At 37.8% G+C, this 22,890-nt stretch overlaps 1 protein-coding gene across 3 annotated transcripts in view; it reads left to right on the top strand.

Annotated features, from left to right (window-relative positions):
- Positions 1-22,890, top strand: part of PPP2R5E (protein phosphatase 2 regulatory subunit B'epsilon) — a 149,577-nt gene that overhangs the window by 100,075 nt on the left and 26,612 nt on the right. For all 3 annotated transcript variants that reach the window (XM_043472250.1, XM_043472248.1, XM_043472249.1), the window contains exons 4-5: positions 5,274-5,375; positions 11,833-11,925. In XM_043472250.1, coding sequence (XP_043328185.1) covers positions 5,274-5,375; positions 11,833-11,925 — 195 coding nt within the window. The remainder of the gene's footprint in view (positions 1-5,273; positions 5,376-11,832; positions 11,926-22,890) is intronic.

The raw sequence follows: 22,890 nt of genomic DNA, 5'->3' as shown, positions 1-22,890 counted from the left end.
AAAAACTTTTGTTCATTTCTGGTAATTCATTTTGAAAGAAATAAAACAGAAGGGTTAGGACTAGAACCTCATACGTTTAAATGTATTAATAGTGACAATTCGTGACATTATAAATACCTGGATGCATTTTAATCTAGCTACATAGATGCTTTGAAACTTTCTGTGCGGTGAGGAGTGATGCTGGTGGCTACTTGTGGTCATGATACATTTGCATAAGCATGCAACTGCCAGTTCAGTTCAATTCAGTCGCTCAGTCGTGTCCGACTCTTTGTGACCCCATGGACTGAAGCATGCCAGGCCTCCCTGTCCATCACCAACCCTTTGAGTCGGTGATGCCATCCAACCATCTCATCCTCTGTTGTCCCCTTCTCTTACAGCCTTCAATCTTTCTGAGCATCAGGGTCTTTTCAAATGAGTCAGCTCTTCGCATCAGGTGGCCAAAGTATTGGAGTTTCAGCTTCAACATCAGTCCTTCCAATGAACACCCAGGACTGATCCTTTAGGATGGACTGATTGGATCTCCTTGCAGTCCAAGGGACTCGCAAGAGTCTTCTCCAACACCACAGTTCAAAAGTGTCAATTCTTCAGCGCTTAGCTTTCTTTATAGTCCAACTCTCACATCCATACATGACTACTGGAAAAACCATAGCCTTGACTAGACGGATCTTTGTTGGCAAAGCTTCTGTTAGGTACCTATTTAATTGTTACCTACTTAATAATCCTTTTAAAACCTGGCTGTAAATCAGAAGTGACTGCCATGATAAAGGAAGATTTAATGGATGCATATTTATTATTTTGGACAGTGGTTTTTAACCATTTTAGAGTCTGGAAGTCTTTTGGAAATCTGATGAAGGCAACTGGGTCTTTTCCCAGGTTGGACTCACACATACACAGTGCTGGCTAAGACTTCGGGAATTTAGAGAACTGTCTCCCATACGCTTTTCATCCAAGGATGACCCAATTTTAAACTCATGATTTTGCAGCTCAGCTGTGTAGTTCAGCTAGTCCATTCATTCAATCCTTCAACCATTCATTCATGAGGTAGATCCTAGACATTGTAAGAGGCTCTGATTTTTAACTCTCCTGACAATCATAATCTTTTTCTAACAAATTCAAGAGCTTGTTTTTATCTTGAAATTAAAGGCATCATGCACATACTACATGTCTCTAACTTAGGCTTTTTATGGATTTAGAACTTACTTGGTGTATCTCAAGAGGATGAACAGCAGCTACTGAATTTCATCCATAATCCTCTTGCTTTAATACAGCTTTTCTTAATTTCCTTTTTGTTGTTGTGCTGTGTGATCAGTTGTTTCTGACTCTTTGTGACCCCATGGACTATAGCCTGCCAGGCTCCTCTGTCTACAAGATTCTCCAGGCCAGAATACTGGAGTGGGTTGCCATTTCCTCCTCCAGGCAGTCTTCCTGGCCCAGTGATGGACCCTATGTCTGGTGTACCTCCTGCAGTGGCAGGCAGATTCTTTACCATTAGCACCACCTGAGTTATCCATATCTGCTCTTATCTGTGTAGTTACAGTTGATGCCATTATAGCTCAGATGGTAAAGAATCCACCTGCAATGCAGGAGACCCTGGTTCAATTCCTAGGTCGGGAGGATCCGCTGGAGAAGAGATAGGCTACCCACTCCAGTATTTTGGGGCTTCCCCTGTGGCTCAGCGGGTAAAGAATTCTCCTGCAATATAGGAGACTTGGGTTCCATCCCTAGGTTGGGAAGATCCTCTGGAGAAAGGAAAGGCTACCCACTCCAGTATTCTGGCCTGGAGAATTCCATGGACTGTAAAGTCCATGGGGTTGCAAAGAGTCGGACACGACTGAGCGACTTTCACTTTCATTATAGTCACATCATCTTTCCCTCTAAATCTTTATTTCTGACATCTCTTTGTGCTTCAGTATAGTGATTATCTTTAATCCTGTACAGTGTCCTACTGAATAGATGTGCTTCTCTGATGTTGGACTTAAAGGTTATTTCCAATTTTACACTCTTTGGAGAATGTTGCAAATGATTGCTTTAAATAGTTTTATCAGTCTTGTCTTAGATTAGTTTCTTAGGATGGATTCTCAAGGATGGGAACAATGGTTCATTTATTCATGACATTTTTATTAAGCAACTATGATGTGCCAGGCAGAGTGAAAGGCTGACTTGATTTGCGTTGACATTCTTTCCATTTGTTCTAGAAAACTACTTAATTAGTTGAGTTGGCTATTAATTGTCCAGCCCAGTAGATCCTTGCTTCCTCATTACTCACGGTGAATGTTTAGGAGTATACTGAATAAAGTATTGTTAAGGAAGGCAGATCTGAAGACGTGGCAGTGTGTGGCTAAGTGAGATGTACATGCCTTTAGAACTCTTTGCTGTTTGGATTTTGCTTATACAATTCAGCATTCTTTTGATGTGACAGTAATTGAGAGATGAAGCTTTGACCAAAAGAGAGGCTTAGAACACTGCAGAGCTGAACATCTTAGGTTAAATAACCAATGCTTATTTAAATCACTCAAAAATTTAAATTGAAATTTGGCTAAAGCAAACACACACACTTGTATTATATATCCAAACCTTTTTGTGAACATTTATTGGAAGACTCATGTGTACCAAGAAAACAAATGTGAGTATGACATTGCGTATTCCTAATTAGTGGGAAGAGACAAATATGCAAACAAATACTTGCTGCAGCCCAGTTATTTCCCCACCATAAAAGAGTTTGAATGTCAAAGAATACAGAGGAACAGAAGTTTCTGTCTTTTTACCCAGATTTTTTTTTTTACTACAGAAGATATGTTTCTTTTCTCTCTCTTTTCTCTTTATTTTTATAAATTAATTTTTATTGGACTATAGTTGTCCTTCCTTCTGTGTTTTACTTTTGCATCTTGTGGGGAGGAAAAGAAAACTTGTTACAGAGTACAATAAATATAAATGATGTAGCTGAGATGAAAACTCAGTTTCTGCAATAGATGCATAGTTGAATGAAGATTCAAAAGCAAGTAATTAAAAGATTTTTGCTCTTTTGATTACACAATATGACTGGCTGGTTGAAGAGAAGTCATTGACTGATTATTATCTGAAAAGTCACTGGTTTCTTTGTAAACATAATTTCTAATAATCATTAGAAGGGACAAAAGTAAAATAACGGTGTGTGCTGTATAAGCTCTAATTAGTCACTGCAAAAATACTCTAGCATGATAATTTTATTTTTCAGTCATCTAAGTTAAAGAAGAGCAAAAGAATTAGTCTACCTACTTTTCTAGAACATTGGGGTGGAGCCTGGCAGCTTGGGTTCAGTCATAACTGCTGGTTACAAACGATAACTTCAGCTCTCAACACCTGTGCTTCTATTTCCTCAATGGTAAATTGAGGGTAATGATAGTACTCGCTTTATAGGGCTTCTGAATCCAGTAGATTCTGCTCTGGAGGAGGATCTTGGTCCTTCTCAAGCAGCATTTGCTGCTTGGTCATCTTTTTTCCCTTAAGACACTGTTTTCTCCTAGCTCTTAAGATCCTCAAACCTTTTTTTTCTCCTACTTCCTACTCCTTTCCTTTTGTCTTTCTTGTCTCCCCCTACACCCATGTCTGGTTTCTAAATGATGGATATCTGAGGGTCCTTTCCCTTCTTCCTATTTATTCCTTTCAAGAAGATCCCTTAGTCCCATGGTTTCAAATATCTCTACATGTTGATGAGTCTGTGTAGATCTCCAGTGCTGACCTGTCTACCTCTGAGATTACAGGTTCATGTGTCTGGTTGGCTCCTGGATATTGCTTTTTTAACATATTTCTAACTGGATCTCTGGATGTCCCCACTAAGGCCAGCAAACAAAGGAAATGTTTCCCTTTCACAGTCATTTTCATCTTGGCTAAATGACCTTGCATCTATGACTCATTCTCGTCTTTCCTTTCGTTCACCCCATACTTCCAAGCCAGCAGCAAATACTACCTCCAGAATATATTTGAATCAGTCTATTTCTGTCTTCTCTGCTAGCCATCATCATGTCTTGCCACTTTCATAGTCTTTTAACCTGTCCCCTTCCTGTCTGTCCTATACATAGCTGCCAGAGGGATTGTTTTAAAAGTAAAAATTGAACTCTCTCCTTTTTCTGTTTAAGATCCACTAATGGCTTCCCATTGCACTTAGAGTAAAATCAAGTCTTTCCATAGCTTACACATCTGAGTTCAGTGACCATATCTAGAAAATAGGAATAATTGTGACTTTAAACTAGAATATAAACTCCTGGAGGGCACAGATTTTTATCTACTTCATTCACTGCTGTTGTCCCAGTGCCCAGAACAGTGTGTGTACGTAATGAGCACTTAACAATTATTTGTTGAATGAGTAAACACATTCAGATTATATGAGTCTTTCTTTTTCCCTCTTTTAGAACAACATATTATAGCCTAGTATTTTCTATACTATATAGAAGGTTCAGCAAAGGCTTCTGGTACAATATCCACCCACCCCTTCCTTGTTTCTTTTGCATTTGTTTGTTGGCCCTAAGGCTCCAAGATGTTAGTTCCCCAAACAGCTATTGTACCCTTGTGCTCTGTAGTGAAAGCTCAGAGTCCAAACTGTTGGACCACCAGTGAATTCCCTCCCCACCCCTGTTTTATTTTTTAAATATGAGGATGCATTTGAGTCATTAGGGGAGGATAGATAAGTAATAGAACAAGGAACAGAATAGAAATTGGAAGGAACCCTGGGAAGGTCACTGCAAAATAGTAGCAGTGACATTACACAGATGTATCTTACCCTGGTCATTGTCACTATTGTACAAACCAACTGAGAGCAGATTAGATATGATTGTAAGGACTCTAGGTTCTGAAATATTTTTTCTGATTTGCATTTTTGTAAATGCCTGAAATTTATCATTAGTATGACTGTAAACCCGCAAATTGTGAATAAGCCTGAGAAGGGAAATACATGAAGCCCATTAGCAGTTATTTATATTTTAGTGTAAATTGATTAATGAGAAGATTGCTTGACGGGTAAGTAATGAAGCATAAGCTTTGATGGAAGGCATAAAATCGCACGGACCTGGGGTGGAGATGGCATTGTAAGCACTAGGAATACTGTTCTAGAGGGTGGAAGGTACTGCTCTATTTCCCAGCTTTTCTTGGAGCTGGTCCTGGCCTCAAAGCTGGGTCTCCTCCCAGTTTGGTGGTGTTCTTGTCATCTGGGTTCCCTTTGGCTGGCCGCAAAGACCTTGTGTAAGGCTGCCGAGGAGGTGATTCCATTCCAGCTAACTCTGCTGCTTGTTTATTTTTAGGTATCTTGCAATATATTCAGAACTCTCCCTCCTAGTGACAGCAATGAATTTGATCCAGAAGAAGATGAACCTACCCTTGAGGCATCATGGCCACACTTACAGGTACTTTGAGCTAACATTTGTTCTAAAAGAAAGATCCATTAGTCCATGAGCTGATTAGCATGGGAATTCCTTGACGGCCTTTATTTACCAAGAAATCAGATTAAAAGTACATTACTGGAAAGCTGAAGAATGCATTTTATGTTTCTTACTCTTGATAATTGGATGCCAGAAGAATAAAATAATAAGTATTATAATGCTTTAGGGTGGCCCCTCCCGGGTTGCACACTCGGCCAGCAGTTTTTTTTTTTTTTTTAGCATTTCTGTGATCTTTCCGCTGGAGCCTCAAATAAGAACAGAACTATTTCTCGTTAATATTAGTTAGATATGATTAGGTCACAGAGTACATACCTCATTTTCAGCAGTTAGGTACCCTGGGGACTTTGAATGCCTGTCTTTGTGATAACCACGAATGTGTTTCTTTAGCCTGGAAGGACAAAAACAAATTGCAGTAGCTGTTTCACAGTGTCATATAAGGAGGAGCAATAGCTGCGAAAAAGCTTGTGTGAAGGCCAGTTTTGCTCTGTTGCACTGAGAAGGCCATGTTTTCCAATTACCCTCATGTGCCAGGACAGATTAGGACCATCCGTGTATCTCCTTTCCCAGCATTAGGCCCATTTGTACTGCGTTGAGTTTTCCACACCAGCCCTTCATCATCCTCCTTTCCTGGCTGCCTTCTTTCAAGACCAGACTTTCTCAAATGAATAGAACAAGGAAATGTGAGTACAGTGAACCTTAAGGCCAGTTTTCCATTCAGTTAGGTTGTTCTCCAAGGCTGGGTAACAGCTAGTAAGGAGGGAGGGAATGATGGAGAAGGAATATGACCTTGTACATTTTAACGGGAGGCAGAAGCCACTGCATCTTTGTAGCAGTGTGCTTATGGTTACTAGTTGACTTTTCTGAAGGGCAGAAAACTGTAGCAGGGAGAGTAGGCCTAGAGAATTCTAAGGGTTTATTTTTTTCCCTGCTTCAGAATTTTTGACATACATTTGCAACTTTCCGTGTCCTGCTTTGGCAGCTCAAGGTTGCCGCAGATATATGTGTAATGCTCTTTCGCCTAGTTATATGGAAAGCTTTCAGGGCTGTTTTCTCAGCTGTCACCTAGGCATGTCATACATATATATTCCTGCTATGATTGCCACGTGGAGAAAATTAGTTAAAACCCTATAGTCGATTTACTATCTTAGATGCTTGATTTTTTTTTTTTTCCCTCAAGGTGCCAGACATACTTTCTGCAGTCTAAGAAATCTGGGAGACTGATTTGTGCTTTTCATGGTGGATCCCAGATTGTGACCAAAAAAAAAAACCAAAAGCAATAACTCTTGTGGATTTTTTGTCATGTCTTATTCTTCATGCTTGGCATCAGGTCACAGAAGTGCAGTATTGTCTGGAAGAAATTTAAAAAACAAAGCAAACAAAAAGAGATAATTTTCTCTGAAAAGTCCCGCATTGTGTAGTAGAAAAGACGAGGATGGAAATGCCTTCAGAGCTTCAACTTGCTGTCTAGTCTACATTCTGAAGAAGAGACAGTAGACCATTCTTACTATTTGCAAGAGCTTTTGAATACTCTAAATTATGATTGCCATAGATATAAATTTCCCCTAAAGTATGATAAAGTTTAATTCAGTATTTCAGTTAATCCTTCATAAGCTTAATGACTCTATAAAACATGGGACTAAATTAATTTCTAAAGCTGTTAAGCTGAATTCCACCACCACAAATGTCAGGCTTACACCGTGTCATTAGTACAGAAACATTAATCATTAGTTCATCTGAAACTCTTAAAACCAAAGCAACAGTGAAGAGTGATGCTGAGATCTGTGCCTTTGGAGATCTAAAGTAACAAACTGTCTTCCAGAACATGCTGGTTTCATCTCTGTTGACATGTGTTTCAGCCTGTAGTCCTCTCAGCCCTTCTTTAGCTCAGGGGAAAACATGACCTAGACTAGATCAGGTTCCGCGAAGGCTCAGTCGTAAAGAATCTGCCTGTTAATGCTGGAGACTTGGGTTCAATGCCTGGATTGGGAAGATCCCATGGAGAAGGAAATGGCAACCCACTCCAGTATTCTTGCCTGGGAAATCACAGGGACAGAGGAGCCTGATGGGCTATAATCCAAAGGATCGCAGAGAGTCAGACACAACTGAGCACACACAAACACACAAAAGAAACCTACATGAGAAAAGATTCTAAAAAAGAGAGAATATATGTATATGTGCGTCTGTATCATTTTGCTGTACACCTCAAACTAACACAACTTTGTAAACAAATTATACCCCAATAAAATTAAAAAAAAAAAAAAAAAAAGAAGCCTCTTAAAATTGACAAAGCAACCTTCATTCATAGCAAAGGTCAAGTCAGTAGGCACTCTGGCCTTCACTCTCTTTGGCTTTCTGTATGTCTTTGTACTGGTCCCTGACTTGTCTCATGAATTCTGTTTTCTTTGTGCATTCTGACTCCATGAATCAGTCACTGTTCCATTTTTACTGATGGGTGGTTTTAGCACTGAAAGACCCTCGATGGATGTTTCAGAAATCTCCCTTTCTGTCCATGATAGGTCTCTCCTGTTGCAGCGACCCATCACTACTATTCAACATCTTACTTTATGATTGATCAGACAGTTGATTTTTCCTAACCCAAACGGCATGTTCTTCAACCTTTTCACTTTTTTTGTAACTCCAGCATTTACAGTGTGCTGCTGCTTCTGGACCACGTTTTACAAGGAAACAGTGAAGTTGCTCAGTTGTATCTTGACTCTTTGCGATCCCATGGACTATAGCCTACCAGGCTCCCCTGTCCATGGAATTTTCCAGGCAAGAGTACTGGAGTGGGTTGCCGCTTCCTTCTCCAGAGGATCATCCCGACCCAGGGATCAAACCCAGGGATCAAACTTCACACATTGCAGGCTCACACATTGAGCCACCAAGGAAGCAAAACACAGGACACACAAGTGTTTATTACCATATCTCTGACAATAGAAGAGAAGAAATCACGCTGTGGTTGTTGGGTGGTTGGCTACGATCATTGCTTTCACTAATTGTCTGCTCCTGCACACTTTGATTTTAATTTAGGCTCATAGCGTATTACTCATAACAAATTATGAATATTTCAGGATATTTAAAAATAAGAAAAAATGTTAAATCTGCTCTATGTGTTTTGTTTGATCTTTTCTGTTAGTGGTATCTTTTAAACTTTCATCCCATGGTTACCATGGTTATTCTTTGCATATTTTCTGAAATTTGTTCTATATTTCTAGTAGAATATGCTTTTGTAGGACTTCCATTTACAATTAAGGGATTATTTGTAATATTTTACACTTTAGACTGAAAATCTGGAATGCTTAAGTTTTCTTACTTACGTTCCTTGGAGAATTCACTTATGTGACCTTGAAAAGTAATTTCAAGTTCTCCCCAGTCCCTAGTCTTTTCCTTTAGAAACTCAAGGGAGATTTTTGATTCTGAGGTAAAATTGGTAAAAAAGAGAGCATTTATGCTTATTAATAAATGTGTCTGAAGTATTTCCACCAGACTTTTTAAAATCATAGCTGCGTTCAAGAAGGGAGAGGACGCTTTGCCAATCCCACCAGAAAGCCCTGCCAGCCCACAAGTCAGGCCTGGAAGATGGAAATCTCTCCATTTTGTGGGAGTCAAAAGAGAGTTGAAACCCTCTTTCATGAGTTATTTGAATAATGCTGATGTAAAACTATTGGTAAAACTATAAGTTGAAAGATTAGTATATTGAAGAAAAGAAAAATTCTTCTAGGGCATGTTTGAACTCGGGTGTTATTATGACTAAAAGTACAACTTGGCATTGTTCAGATCACAGGGAAGAAGTTTTTCTGAATCTAGGGTTTCAGAGAGCAAAACAGAATTTTATAGAAAATTAAAATGCTAATATGGACACCTAATGTAAGTGTTACATTAGAGTCTAAAGTCACAAGATCTCCTTTAGGTTAGTGCTATCTGCAGACCATTAGGGGGATCCTGAGATCAGATTTTCAGTGGCCTGCAAAGTCAGAATTAGTTTTATAACAATACTGCTTTATTCTCTCTTTTTACTGTGTTGGCATTTGCCCTAATATTTGTAAAAGTGATGGTGGTTGAAATTGCTGTTTCCTTATTAGCACAAATCAAATGTCAAACTGACTTAGTAGTTGCTTTCTCCACTGCCATGCACTTACAATTTAAAAAAATCCAATTTCAATTAAGAATGTCCTTGAAGAGCAGCAAAAATTATTGATTTTATTTAATCTGGACCTTTGAGTACATATTAAAAATAACATTCTTCATGGTGAAATGGAAAGTATGCATAAAGCCAGCTGAATCTTTGTCTTGTGCTAAATAAAGCGTTTGTGTGATTGTCTGAGCTGCATATTAAAGTAACTATTCATAAAGTATCATTTTTACCTGAAAGAATACCTGACAAACTATGGTTATTCTGACTTGGGTACTTAGTAAATGTTTACTGTGAAACAAAGAAAACAGTTGTTTCCCCACTGATAAAATTAGAGCATTCAAGCAAAATTTAGAATTAGAATTTTAGAAAATTTGTATCTATCCTTTATCTGTCACCTTGAGCTTTATAGCTCCCCAAAGCTTAAAGACTTAAAAAAAAAAATTGGAGATATTAAGGAATGTGACTTTTATTGATACTGTGTAATAAAATGTGCCAACATTTGCAGTAACTCAGTGAACCAGTATTTTCCAGTTGACCAATGAATGATGTTAAGTAACCATGCATGGGTAAATATCATCCAAAGTGCAAGATAGATGACTGGTATTTAGTGTAACAGTGTGAAAAATTCATTGATATGGTTTCAGATTCTCAACTTCAGTTTTAGGAAATGACTGTTGTTCTGGTGTAGTATCAAAGAGTATCCACAATTAAGTAAAAAAATAATGTGAAAGTACTCTCTTTTTCGCAACAGTAGGTTTGTGGATAGCTCGATTTTTGTGATATATTTTAACCAAAGCAACATATTCTAACAGCTTGAAGATAGAGGCAGATAAGAATCTGTCTTCTAATATGCCATTAAAGAGATTTATGAAAACAAAAAGCAGTATTCCTTTTCTTAGTAACTTTTTTGAAAAATACAGTTGTTTTTCACAAAAATATATTAGTTATGTTAGCATGTGATGTTTTATTGTTCTGAATAATAAATATATTAAAATAAATATAATTTTACAATTATATATTTATAAAATAAATAAAAATATATTAAAGTTTTTGTGTTTATTTCTACTTCTATATCTCATGTAAACAAAAGCATTTTGGAGTCTTCAGTAATTTTTCATTATAAAGGGGTGAGACTAAAAAGTTTGAGAATCGTGTTTTAAGCAGTAATGACAGTAGTGATATGTGTTAGCCACTGTGTAGGGGCTTTCTGTATATATTATTACATTTAATCTTAGGGATTATCATTTGCATTGCACAGTTGAAACAACAGACTAGGGTTACACAGTAAGGGGTAGAGCTAGGTTTTCAACCCAGAATCTGTCTCTTGAAAGTTCTGGTTTTAATATACTGTTGTATATGTGCTACACCAGTATTTAATGTATGCTTTAACATAGGTTTATTTTGCAGAGCATGTAAACAGTGATTCCCCCACTGTTTCTCAGAAGTTATTTGAGGTTGACTCTGTGGATGAGAATATTCTTACTCTTTGCAGATGAGAACATCCTGACACACTCTTACATATTGTTGTTGTTGCTAGAGGAGCGTAAATTTCCGTAAACTTTCTGAAAGGAAATTGGTAATGAATGTTGATAATCCTGACATGTTTGGATATCTTTTGATCTAACAATTTCCCTTTAGAAATATTTTCTCATGAAATAATTGATCAAGTTCACACTGATGTGTGTTATATAAGGTACATTGTGGTGAAATTTAATTGAGTAGTAATTTAAGAACTATTTACATGTCTAAGCAGAAGATATTGATTAAAGTAATTACGAATAATGGAATTATTCATTATAAATTATCTATAGTGGACTATGCTTCTGGCTACTAAGAATGGTAGCATAGATATTGTTGGCGTAAATTGACTATATTGTTTAGATGGTAAAAATAGTTTGAAAACTATATTTTATATATATATGTGTGTGTATATGTGTGTATATATATATACATACATACATAAATTTATAGTACATTGGTATGTTGTAGAGGTTTAGAAAAAATCAGGAGTTTTATACATTAAAATGTTAACAGTGGTTAACTCTGAATGATGAGATTTGGGGAGGTTTTTATTTGCTTTCTTAGGCTGTGTTTTCAGATTATAAATTTAAAAAGCTAAAAATCATAACAGCAACTGTGAGCTTCAAGAAAGGCTAGCACTGCTAGTTGATTGATACTGAAACACACTAAACCCCTCGTCGGTTTTAGTATTAGAGCTTTTTATGGTTTTTAATACTGTTGTCAGTGAATTATAGTTTGAGATTAACAATAATCTTTTTCTTGCAGCTTGTATATGAGTTTTTCATACGGTTTTTGGAAAGCCAAGAATTCCAACCCAGCGTTGCCAAAAAATACATAGATCAGAAATTTGTATTACAGGTAAGTATATTCTTGTCATTGTATGTATTTGTTTTTCAGTTGATAACACTTTATCTCATTTGCTGTAGATGTTTGTTAAAAAATCTTACAGTGACAGTTATATCACCCTGTAAACAAATATATATACATAAATTTATTATTGCCCACTAAAAGTAATAGGTACCTCTTTAATTTATTGTACTGGAAATTAATTACATTTTAAATAACAAGGAATTCTAATGCCTAAATCCCTGCAATTTTCTTTCTTAAAATGTAATTATAGAGGAATTTCATTTATATAACTCTAGTTTGTGACTCTTTATATAATTTGAAAACTTCTATTTGCATAAGGATTTTAAACTATTTCATACATCTGTTAAAACTGAGTAGGCATGGTCTAGAGCATAAGTAAGCTTTGATAAGTAATCAAAGTCAGGGTACTAGTAAGCTTTCATAGCTAGGAAGTAGCACAGGTTAAGACTTAAGATTCCCTTGAAGAGATTAACTCTCACCTATCTGTTTGGAACTTCTCAGTGTACCTACATATTTTTCTTGAATGTCATTTTACATTTATAATTATGGATCATATCTGTTTACTCCAGATCTGGAGTACATTCATGGTGCTGTTGTTGACAGTCATCTGTAAAAATGGATACTTGAGCCAACTGGTGTATGGATTGTTGTAGCTTCTTTCTAAGTGATGAATGAGATGCCTTATGTAGAAAAAAAAGTATCTCCTAGTGAGTCAGTATGCAGAACTTCACATTTAAAACATTGCTTTGGCAGGAAATTGATCTTCTGGTCTTACTGGATAAAGGTTGATGACTCAAGTGATGACCTCATTCCCCTTTCTTAAATTAATACGTTTAGAATTCTGGACATATGAGGCTGAGAAGTTTTGGAAAAGTGAGATTTGATATTTGTTGTTGTTCAGCCGCTCAGATGTGTCCGACTCTATCACCCCACGGACTATAGCATGCCAGGCTTCCCTGTCCTTCACCATCTCCCAGAGCCTGCTCAAACTCATGTCCATTAAGTTGGCGATGCCATCCAACCATTTTGTCCTCTGTCATCCCCTTCTCTTCCTGCCTTCAATCTTTCCCAGCATTTGATATTTAGAGAGGTAGATAACTAAGTAGATTGGTGGTTCACTGGGCAATAGGTCGATTGGTCCAGATCCTTATCCCAAAGAGGTAACATGCATTTCAGGCAGAACAAAAACCAAAACATAACAGATCTGTGTTTGTATTGGAAAGTCCTTGCATTTCTACAGCACTGTATAGTTGTCAGAGCACCTTTATATGCATTATTTAATTTGATATATACAATAATCTAAAGCAGATATGGCTAAGTTTTATGCCCATTTTGTAGATAAATAAATTTGAGGTCTAAAAAAGTTAACCAGATTTCCCACACACATGTCTGTCTTATTCAGGTTTTCTGTCTCTTATACCATGATGGCTCCTTGTGATTCCCTTCACTATAACTTGGAATGACCTCAAGGCAGGAGTAGCCCCCATCTCTCAACACGGGCGAAATGATAAGGTTCTCTTACATTCATGGTAAATTGAAGTGCCCAAGAGGATCAGATAATTATTCCGCAGTAGACACTGTGTTTAGTTGACATGGAAACAGTAAATCCTGCAATCTTTCTATGAGAGCCGGTGCTTTTCTTACATGAAGAACATGCAGGGCCCAGTCAGGGTACTCTCCGTGGTTGATGATACTGATGATAATAAAGCTCCTAAAATTAAAACATCAGAGAGACCCAGACTTGGAAGGGACATTTTGGTTTGTCTCTTCTAGTTCTTTATCCATTGAATCAGTGTCCTTTGAGGCCCTGGTCAGGGGTAACCTCTGCTGGCTCTTTTTCAGTGAGGAAGGGCCACATACTTAGGCAGGTTCTTCCCTTTTTGTTAGAAAGTTGTTGTTTATGTTGAATCTCCCTATACCTCATATGCCTTTGGCCTTATTTCTTCAATAGAGTCCCTCAGTATATCACTAGCCCAGGCATAACCTTTTAGGTCCTAGAACACAGCTTTTGTATTTACCTCTCACCTCTTTTTCTCTAAAGCAGCAGTTACAATTCAGATGCTTGTAGACTCATTTAAAATAGTCTGGGGGCTAGATTCAGGCAATAGGCAGACTGGTTGCTACTGAAGGGAGCTTTGACTATACCTCTTTCATCAGTTCTTGCTAAATACTGTTTTTTTCCAAGAGAAATTTTTTTCTCCCAAATTTGTTTTTTTGGTGAAATTTTCTGATAGTTTAAAAATCCTATTCAGAGTGAAGTAAAGCCATCTGCCTCATAGATCTAGCCTTCCAGCTGTCAGTATGCATTCTCTGCTCTAGACTGAGTCCTTAGTATCTGTCTCATTTGTTAGTTTTTGAAGTCTTCAATATGTGTCTGTTTGTCTTTAAGGATGACATCTAGATCTGAACACAGAGCTCTGAGTTTGGTCAGTCCAATGGAACTTAGAGTCCGGGTCTGCATTCCTTGTCTGGATACTAGGGTTCTTAAAGGAGTCATCTCATTAGCTCTTCTTGCTGTTCTATGACACTGTTAATTTAGGTTAATAAGCTTATGGTCTTAACTGACTTTTTCTTTAAAAAACTTTTTTTATATTGGAGTATAGCCAGTTAGCAATGTTGTGATAGTTCAGGTGGATAGTGAAGGGACTCAGTCATACATACATATGTATTCATTCTCCCCAAACTCCCCTCCCATCCAGGCTGCCACATAGCATTGAGCAGAGAGTTCCATGTGTAATGCAGTAGGTCCTTGTTGGTTATCCATGTCCATCCCAAACTCCCTAACTATCCCTTTTCCCTATCATTCCCCCTGCCGCCCCGACCGGCAGCCATAGTTGACTGACTTCCAATTTAGTTTCATGCATTTTGTCATAGACCCATTTTCATTTTCCCTTGTTCTTGTTCATTTTGTGGTTAGCTTTTTTTTTTTTTATCTTAATATAGGATCTGACATATATTCCTATGAAGTATCTTATCTCCTCAACCTTCTGAAGTCTTTCTGGGTCTTGATTCTATCATCAACCTTTTTCACTCTGCCTTCCATCTGTATCACATTTGTGACTTTCTAAATATGCTAGCTATTGGCTTCATTAAAGCCACTGACTAAAATAGTTAAACTAGCCAGGATGGAGGATAGAAGCCTGTGGAGTGCTTTTAGCAACTTCCCTTTATTTTAGCACAAGTTCACTAATCAGAAGTCTTTGAATTCCATCCTTGAGCCAGTTAGAAATCGACTGTAGAATTTCATCCTCCTCTGATTCCAAATTTTGTTTATAAAGAGAGAGAGAGATTTTGTCCAATGCAATGGTAAAAGCTATTTTTTTTAGCTTTACATGTTTACAGGATTCCCCTCCTCTATGGACCTTGGAACTTTATCATAAGAAGGAATGCCGGAATTCTCTGGCTGTCCAGTGGTTAGGACTCCTGAGCTCTCACTGCCGAGGGCTTGAGTTCGATCCCTGATCAAACATTGCCACTGAGTGGTACTTGAATGTAGTCATGTGACTCAAACCATTGCATCATGTTAGAGATGAGCTGTCGTTCTGCCAGCTTCCATCTTCCATATTACCCTGTTCACTCATGTTGGTAACCTGTACAATTGGCCTCCCGTTCCTTTTCCTTCCCTAAGTTTGCCCAGCACCTTCTCGGAGAAGGGACTCAACCGTCTACCTGCTTCTCCTGAGATTCCTTCCTTGGACCTTTGGCCCCAACCTGGGACCTTCTGGCAATGGTGAGCCTTTTGGAGCTTGAGGCGTTATTGCTGCGATTCTGTCCTGTTATCCCCTGTCCCACCCGACCTCCCTCTTGCTCTGACCACCATGCCTAACCGTCCTCGAACTGGCAGGTCCTCTGTACGTCTGTGCTCTGTTGTCAGCTCATTCATTTTGCACACCGTCACTTTTCTCTACCCCACGGACTTGCATGGTATAGCCTGGTTCTAGTCTGTTTCTCTGTGACATGGGAACCCTTAGAATTTTCCCTTTTGCAAATCAGAATGACGCTCACTTTATTCCTTTTCTTTGAGCAGATAGATATCTTATTCTCTGTGAATTCTCAAAGATCTCAGAGAGTTTTGATGATCTTAATGCAGAACTTTTTTTATTCAGTTAGATATAATTTATTCTAGTTATAAGATTTACACTTTTGGTAGCAGCTAGCTAGATTCTTTACAGTCTGATTCCTCCATCCCCTAAAGCAAAATAAAAATTGGGCTATTTTAGCATGATGTAATGGAAAGAAAGCTAGAAAGCTCTGGATTTGAACCCTGACTCTCCTGTGTATCTACTTATATTTTAGGAGCTGAGAATATGACTGTGGCATAAGAAGAAACTGTATTTAAACCCTGTTTCTGCCTACTTGCAGTGTAACTTTCAGCAAGTTAATAAACTTGCTACCGAGCATGGATTTCCTCATTCATGACATAGGGATAATGGAATAAGTGAGATACTGTTCAGTAAAATAGAATATACCCCAAACTGACAGCTGTTAGATTTTCTTAATTGAATTGGCACGACAGATAAAACACAGGGCTCCCTACCTTCAATCTTTAAATAGGTACTGAAAACTTGGGCAGATTATTGACTATTCTGAGCCTGTGTTTTCTTCAGTAAAGTGACAATAACAGTCATCTCTCTTATAGCAAGTTAAAACAAAGTAGTAGGCTGTTAAGATGATAAAATAATATGACATATAAATGTCTGCTAGTATCGTATAAGAGGCCTAATATTTGCTCATTAAATATGAATTCCTCTTTTCATATATCCTCATTATATTACCTGTCCACATTGGCAGAATATCTTATTTTTCTTGATTCCAATATTAGTTTTATAATTTCCACCTTTTGAAATAATTTTAAAATTTATGTGAAACTTATAATAAAAATTTGCAAAGGCGGCTTGCATAAATGCAGAAATGTAACATTCCTGGGTGGGAAGACTTGCCATCAAAGAAGTGTCCATAGAATCTCCAGATTAATCTGCACATTTAGTGCACTTCTAATTGAAATTTCAGTGTGTGTGTTTGTGTGTGTGTGCTACATCACTTCCGTCGTGTCTGATTCTGTGCAACCCTATGACCTGTAGCCTACCAGGCTCGTCTGTCCATGGGATTCTTCAGGCAAGAATACTGCAGTGGGTTGCCATGACCTCCTCCAAGGGATCATCCCGACCCAGGGTTCAAACCCACATCTCTAATGTATTCTGCATTGGCAGGTGGGTTCTTTACCACTAGCACCACTTAGGAAGCCCAAAATTTCAGTAGTTTCTTTACTTGAAAATTTCAGAGTTCATGAAATAAAACATTTTTGAAAAAGGAAACTAATGATACTTTATTGGACATTAAAACATACTATAAAGGCACATTAATTATAAAAGTACGGTATGGGTACAGGCGACTAGAACATAATAGAGATTTGGGTGGAAAAGACTTTTTCTTGTTAGGGCTTTCCTGGTGGCTCAGATGGTGAAGAATCCACCTGCAATGTGGGAGGCTTGGGTTCGATCCCTGAGTTGGGAAGATCCCCTGTATGCCATAAGACTCTTAAAAATGCACAAATGAATAGACAGGTACCTACATCCCTGTATATTAAATTGGTATAAAGCTCTGAATAGGAGATCTGATGGTATTCTATTGATGAAGATTGTGACTGAGCAATTCCATGAGAAATAGATATGTACACAAAGCAAAATATACAGGGATATTAAATCCATCATTGTTAATGATTATTAGAAAATTGGAAACAATTCAGCAGTTCCTCAGTAGGGTGTTAGTTGAATAAACTGGACATTCATTTAACAAAATATAGATCACTGAGTAAAAAGAATGAGATAGAGTTACACAGGATCTGTTTTTAAGTGGAACATGCACATTGTGGAACAGTAAAATATTTTGAACCTGCATCTGTTATTTTAGAGAAAAAGATTATTTGTCTCTGCAATAAAAAGTGTGAAAGGAGATACAGTACATTTTTGTTAATTATCTAGTAGGGTGTCAGATTATGTATGATGATCTTTTTAATTTTTGTGTTTCTCTATTTTTTCATTTTAAAGTATGATTGTGTATGTTGTAATTAATAAGAATAGTCAAAATATTTCCATTGCAACTACATTCTCATTTTGTTGCCTTGCATTTTTCATAAACGTCAGCTGATTCTGTGCATTATCTTTCTTAAGACTACTTTTACAAGACTGGGCCATTCTTTTACACTTAACATTTTTTATGTGTCCATCCGTTTATCTTTTGTGTATGTCCTTTTAAAGTCTGAATCTCAGAGGAAAGCTTCCTGTGTTTCCTCGAAAGCCTCTTTCAGTAACTCTTTTTTATCCAGGAAGAAATAGAAGATCTTAACAAACCCATCACAAGCAAGGAAATCGAAACTGTAATCAGAAATCTTCCAGCAAACTCTTTTTTAATTGATAATTCCTCAGCAGGAAGCAAAGTAGATTAGTGGTTAACTGTATAGAGAGGTTTGGATGCAGACTCTGCCATTTTTTAGTGCCTGACCTTGGGCAAATTATATAACTGCTGTGCCTCAGTGTCCTCCTCTGGAAAGTAGATTCAAAATATCCATAATTTGATAGTAATTACAAGGTTGTGTAGATTTAATAAGTGTGTTCATGTGTAAGTATGGAGAATAATTTCTGATCACTGTAACGATACAGTAAGTGTTACACTGCTGCGGTCACTACTGTTTTTGTTAGGATCACCTCTTGTTTTGAGAAGTTTCTTTGTCATTATTTTCTAGAACAGCCTTAGTCCCCAAAGTTATATATTAGTCTGTCATGCCTCACATAGCATGTTATCAATTTTTTGAGATCTGACTTCTACTAGTCTAAAACATCAAAAAGCCCTTTGGACTCTACTTGTATGGTTCTTCTCTGGCTGTGGGTTTTTTTTTTAAAGATGTTTAATATGGTCTCTTATCTTTGAATTCTTATCATTTCCACTTCACCAGCTGATTTCTTCCAGTCAGTGTTAGAAGTAAATGTTTAGTGCCAAGAACGTATACTTTTCGGTATGTGAGAACTGGGGAAAGCACGTTCAAATCTTCATAGAGGCCAGACAAGTGATATATAATGTAGTAGTCTGGGTTTGACAGAGAAGAGTTGATGGAAACAGTGGTGACCTAGAGAGCTTGGACCCTGCTGCTGCCAGTCCACTCCAGTCAACTGTTGGCTAATTGATAAGTGGGCCAAGTATTGCTAGATTCTTTTGATTTTTTTAGGAAAACCTGGAAGTCTAGATTTTTGTATGGGCCAGTCAGAACTATCTGTGACTTGTACCTTTGAAGGGTTTGCTGTTTTTTATTTCAGAATGGACTTCTGTTGTTCAGTCGCTAAGTTGTGTCCGACTCTTTGTGACCCTGTAGACGGCTGCACACCAGGCTTCCCTTTCACTGTCTCTTGGAGTTTGCTCAGAATGATGTCCATTGCATCAGTGATGCCATCCAACCATCTGTCTCATCCTCTGTTGCCCCCTTCTCCTCATACCCTCAATCTTTCCCAGCATCAGGATCTTTTCTAATGAGTCGGCTCTTCAAATCTGGTAGCCAAAGTGTTGGAGCTTCAGCTTCAGCACCAGTCCTTCCAATGAATATTCAGGGTTGATTTCCTTCAGGATTTACTGGTTTGATCTTGCTGTTCAGGGGACTCTCAAGAGTCTCCTCCAGCACCATAATTCGAAAGCAGCCATTCTTTGGCACTCAGTCTGCTTTGTGGTTCAACATCTGTAAATGACTACTAGAAAAACCACAGCTTTGACTGTGCGCATCTTTGTCGGCAAAGTGATGTCTCTGTTTTTAAATACGCTGTCAAAGCTTGTCACAGGTTTTCTTCCAAGGAGCAAGTATCTTAATTTCATGACTGCAATGACCGTCCACAGTGATTTTGAAGTCCAAGAAAATAAAATCTGCTACTATTTCCATTTTTTCCTCATCTATTTGCCATGAAGTGATAGGACCGTATGCCATGATCTTAGCTTTTTTTCATGTTGAGTTTTAAACCAGCTTTTTCACTCTCACCTTCCTTCAGAGGCTCTTTAGTTCCTCTTTGCTTTCTGCCATTAGAGTGGTATCATCTGCATATCTGAGGTTGTTGATATCTCTCCTGGCAGTCTTGATTCCAGCTTGTGATTCATCCAGCCTTACATTTCACATGATGTACGCTGTATAGAGGTTAAATAAACAGTGACAGTATATAGCTGTGACGTACTCAGAATGACGTATTAACTAGCTTAAAGTTCATACTAATTTTTGTTAAATCTAGGTTTACATATCGTTTAGCATTTGTTATGTACTTAATCTAAGTCTTTACATAAGGAAGCTGTCAGAGACTTCAGAGATAGTCGATTGATTACATAGTGCACTGTGTCCAGGGTAATGTTGATTTTAGACTTAGGTAACTTAAGCTATAAGTGTGTAGGCTTGCCTAGACTTATGAAACAACCTTGTCTGTTCCCAATAAAGATAAATTTCACCTGTGTTAGTTGGGCAAATGGTTCGTTTTTGACACTTCACACCCCCAAGACCAAAAATGAATCATCAAACCTTGAATTATTTCACTGGGTGGATTATTGTGGCAGGAATTGAGTAGTGAATTTCTAAAGAGTGCTTTCAACCACTCTGCAAGTCTGAAAAGTAGTCAGTGGTTGCTAAGAGACATACTATTCAAGTATCTCCATAAACATATGTACTGTTGGAGATGGCTGGCTAATAACTTGTTCTTCACATGTGCAGTTATATTTAGCTGAAAGGTGCTGTAATTTTCATGCAAATTATGCAAATCTTCCAGCCTGTCCTTGATAGTGACCTTTTGTTATTGTGTTTTAAAAACTGAAGACAAATTGGACACGACATAAAACCAACTTGTGAAAGAATTTTAGATTCTAACGTGAAATAAAATTCACAAACCTTGAATCTCAGCCCTAATGCAAAGAACTATTTTCCAAACAAGTTCCCTGAGTGTGTCAAAATGTTTACATTTCTCTCTCAATAGTCTTTAGCAAATAAAACTTAAGAGTTTATTTCTACCAGGAATTTTATCAGATAGCCATTACCAGTGAACAGTAAATTACTCCATCTCATCTGTCCAACCTGTAACTCAGAAACCTTAAAAAAGGGCTTTACTGCTCTGACTCCTGCATCCAAAGCCAGCTTTGTGGGGATGCAGTTCATGCTGGGGCAGAGGGCCCTGTGCTTAGAAGGCACTTGTTCATGGTTTAATGCTTTGCTGTTGCTGTCTTGAAATTCTTAACACTTTTTGAACAAAGAGTAAGGCATTTTCATTTTGCACTGGGCCCACAAATTATGTAGCTAGTCCCTGCCTGTATCCCACTAAGTGCATCGTTATGGAGCATAACCACTCTTTCTTGAGATGCCGACCAAATTGATTGTCTTAAAATTTTTAATTGCAGGGTTTTCTTAATGCTTAAGGGAGACAGAATGGACTTCTCTACTTTGTAGGAAAAATGCTGAAATTAGGAAAATAAAAGCATGTGACTTGGTGGAGTTGTTCATGTTTGTATGACTTAAACCTTTGAAATTTTTATACTGAGTTTCAAAGTTCCTGAAGTCAGAATTGCTAGAAGCTTATAATGTAAGCTTGTGTACACTGTACTTGCACATTTGCTGCCCCATAGTTCATTTCATATGTTGGTCCTCTTGAGTTGTTATGATACATGGGAGTCAGGCTGCAGTTGGCTCTTGTTTCTTGGTTCTTGGCTCTTTTCTCCAGGTGCCTTTTTATTTGATTGAGGTGAAGGTATTAGGAAGATAGTATTTTTTCATGTAGCAGAATTTGTTCTTCAGTCACTTAGTTGTGTCAGACTCCTTGCAACCCCATGGACTGCAGCACGCCAGGCTTCCCTGTCTCTCACCATCTCCCGGAGCTTGCTCAAACTCATGTCCATTGAGTCAGTGATGCCATCTCATCCTCTGTCTTTCCCTTCTCCTCCTGCCTTCAATCTTTCCCAGCATCAGGGTCTTTGCTAATGAATTGGCTCTTTGCATCAGGTGGCCAAACTATTGGAGTTTCAGCTTCAGCATCAGTCCTTCTAATGAATATTCAGGGTTAATTTTCTTTAGGATTGATTGGCTTGATCTTCTTGTAGTCCAAAGGACTCTCTTTGTAGTCCAGCACCACAGCTCACAAGCATTGGTTCTTCTGCGTTCAGCCTTCTCTACGATCCAACTCTCACATCCATACATGACTACTGGAAAAACCATGGCTTTGACTATACAGACATTTGTTGGCAGAGTAATGTCTCTGCTTTTTAATATGCTGTTTAGGTTTGTCATAGCTTTTCTTCCAAATAGCAATGTAGCAGAATAGCTTAAGTTAAGTAAAAGCTTGACATGTAGAGATCTGATTTTAGTTTAGATTTAAAACATTTAGAATACTAATTTCATTGATTATTTACTCTTTCTTTACATGAACTAGAGCTGGGCAGTTGGTTCTTTATTGCAGAAGAGGATAATGGGCTTTTTGTTTCAAGTCTCTTGCTCACACATTTTATAAAGAAAAGTAGCAGTTCCTGCCTGATCCTTCCCCAACCCAGAGTCTCATTCCCTGGAAGTAACCACATTCAAGCTGTCTCCTTGTGTGTATCTCAGTACTTCTAAACAGCATTCTTAATGCTGTTTCTTGATTTTTTAAAATCTGTTCCTACTATAAGCTGTTACATGTCTGCCTTTATATCTCCCTCCTCTCCATCTTTCCAGTACAGTCAGAAAATTTAATTAAATCAAATTGCAGTATTTTACAGTCAAACAACATGACTGTGTACATGTTGTTCAGAGCAAAGGCACACATTCTGCCATAATGACATTTGTTTTCTTGTAGGGTTGTTTTTTTTTTTTAAAGAAAAACCCTAGAATTAGTAGTTACCTGATTTTTCACTTGCTTGCTTCCTTATGTTGCGGTCATCAGTTCATTCGTTCATTCTTTGAGAGTGTCGTGC

The sequence above is a fragment of the Cervus canadensis genome, chromosome 6 (assembly GCF_019320065.1).
Source record: "Cervus canadensis isolate Bull #8, Minnesota chromosome 6, ASM1932006v1, whole genome shotgun sequence".
In the NCBI taxonomy this organism is placed as follows: Eukaryota; Metazoa; Chordata; class Mammalia; order Artiodactyla; family Cervidae; genus Cervus; species Cervus canadensis.
Note: the sequence above shows the minus strand (reverse complement) of the source record. Positions and strands in the feature narration are given on the sequence as shown.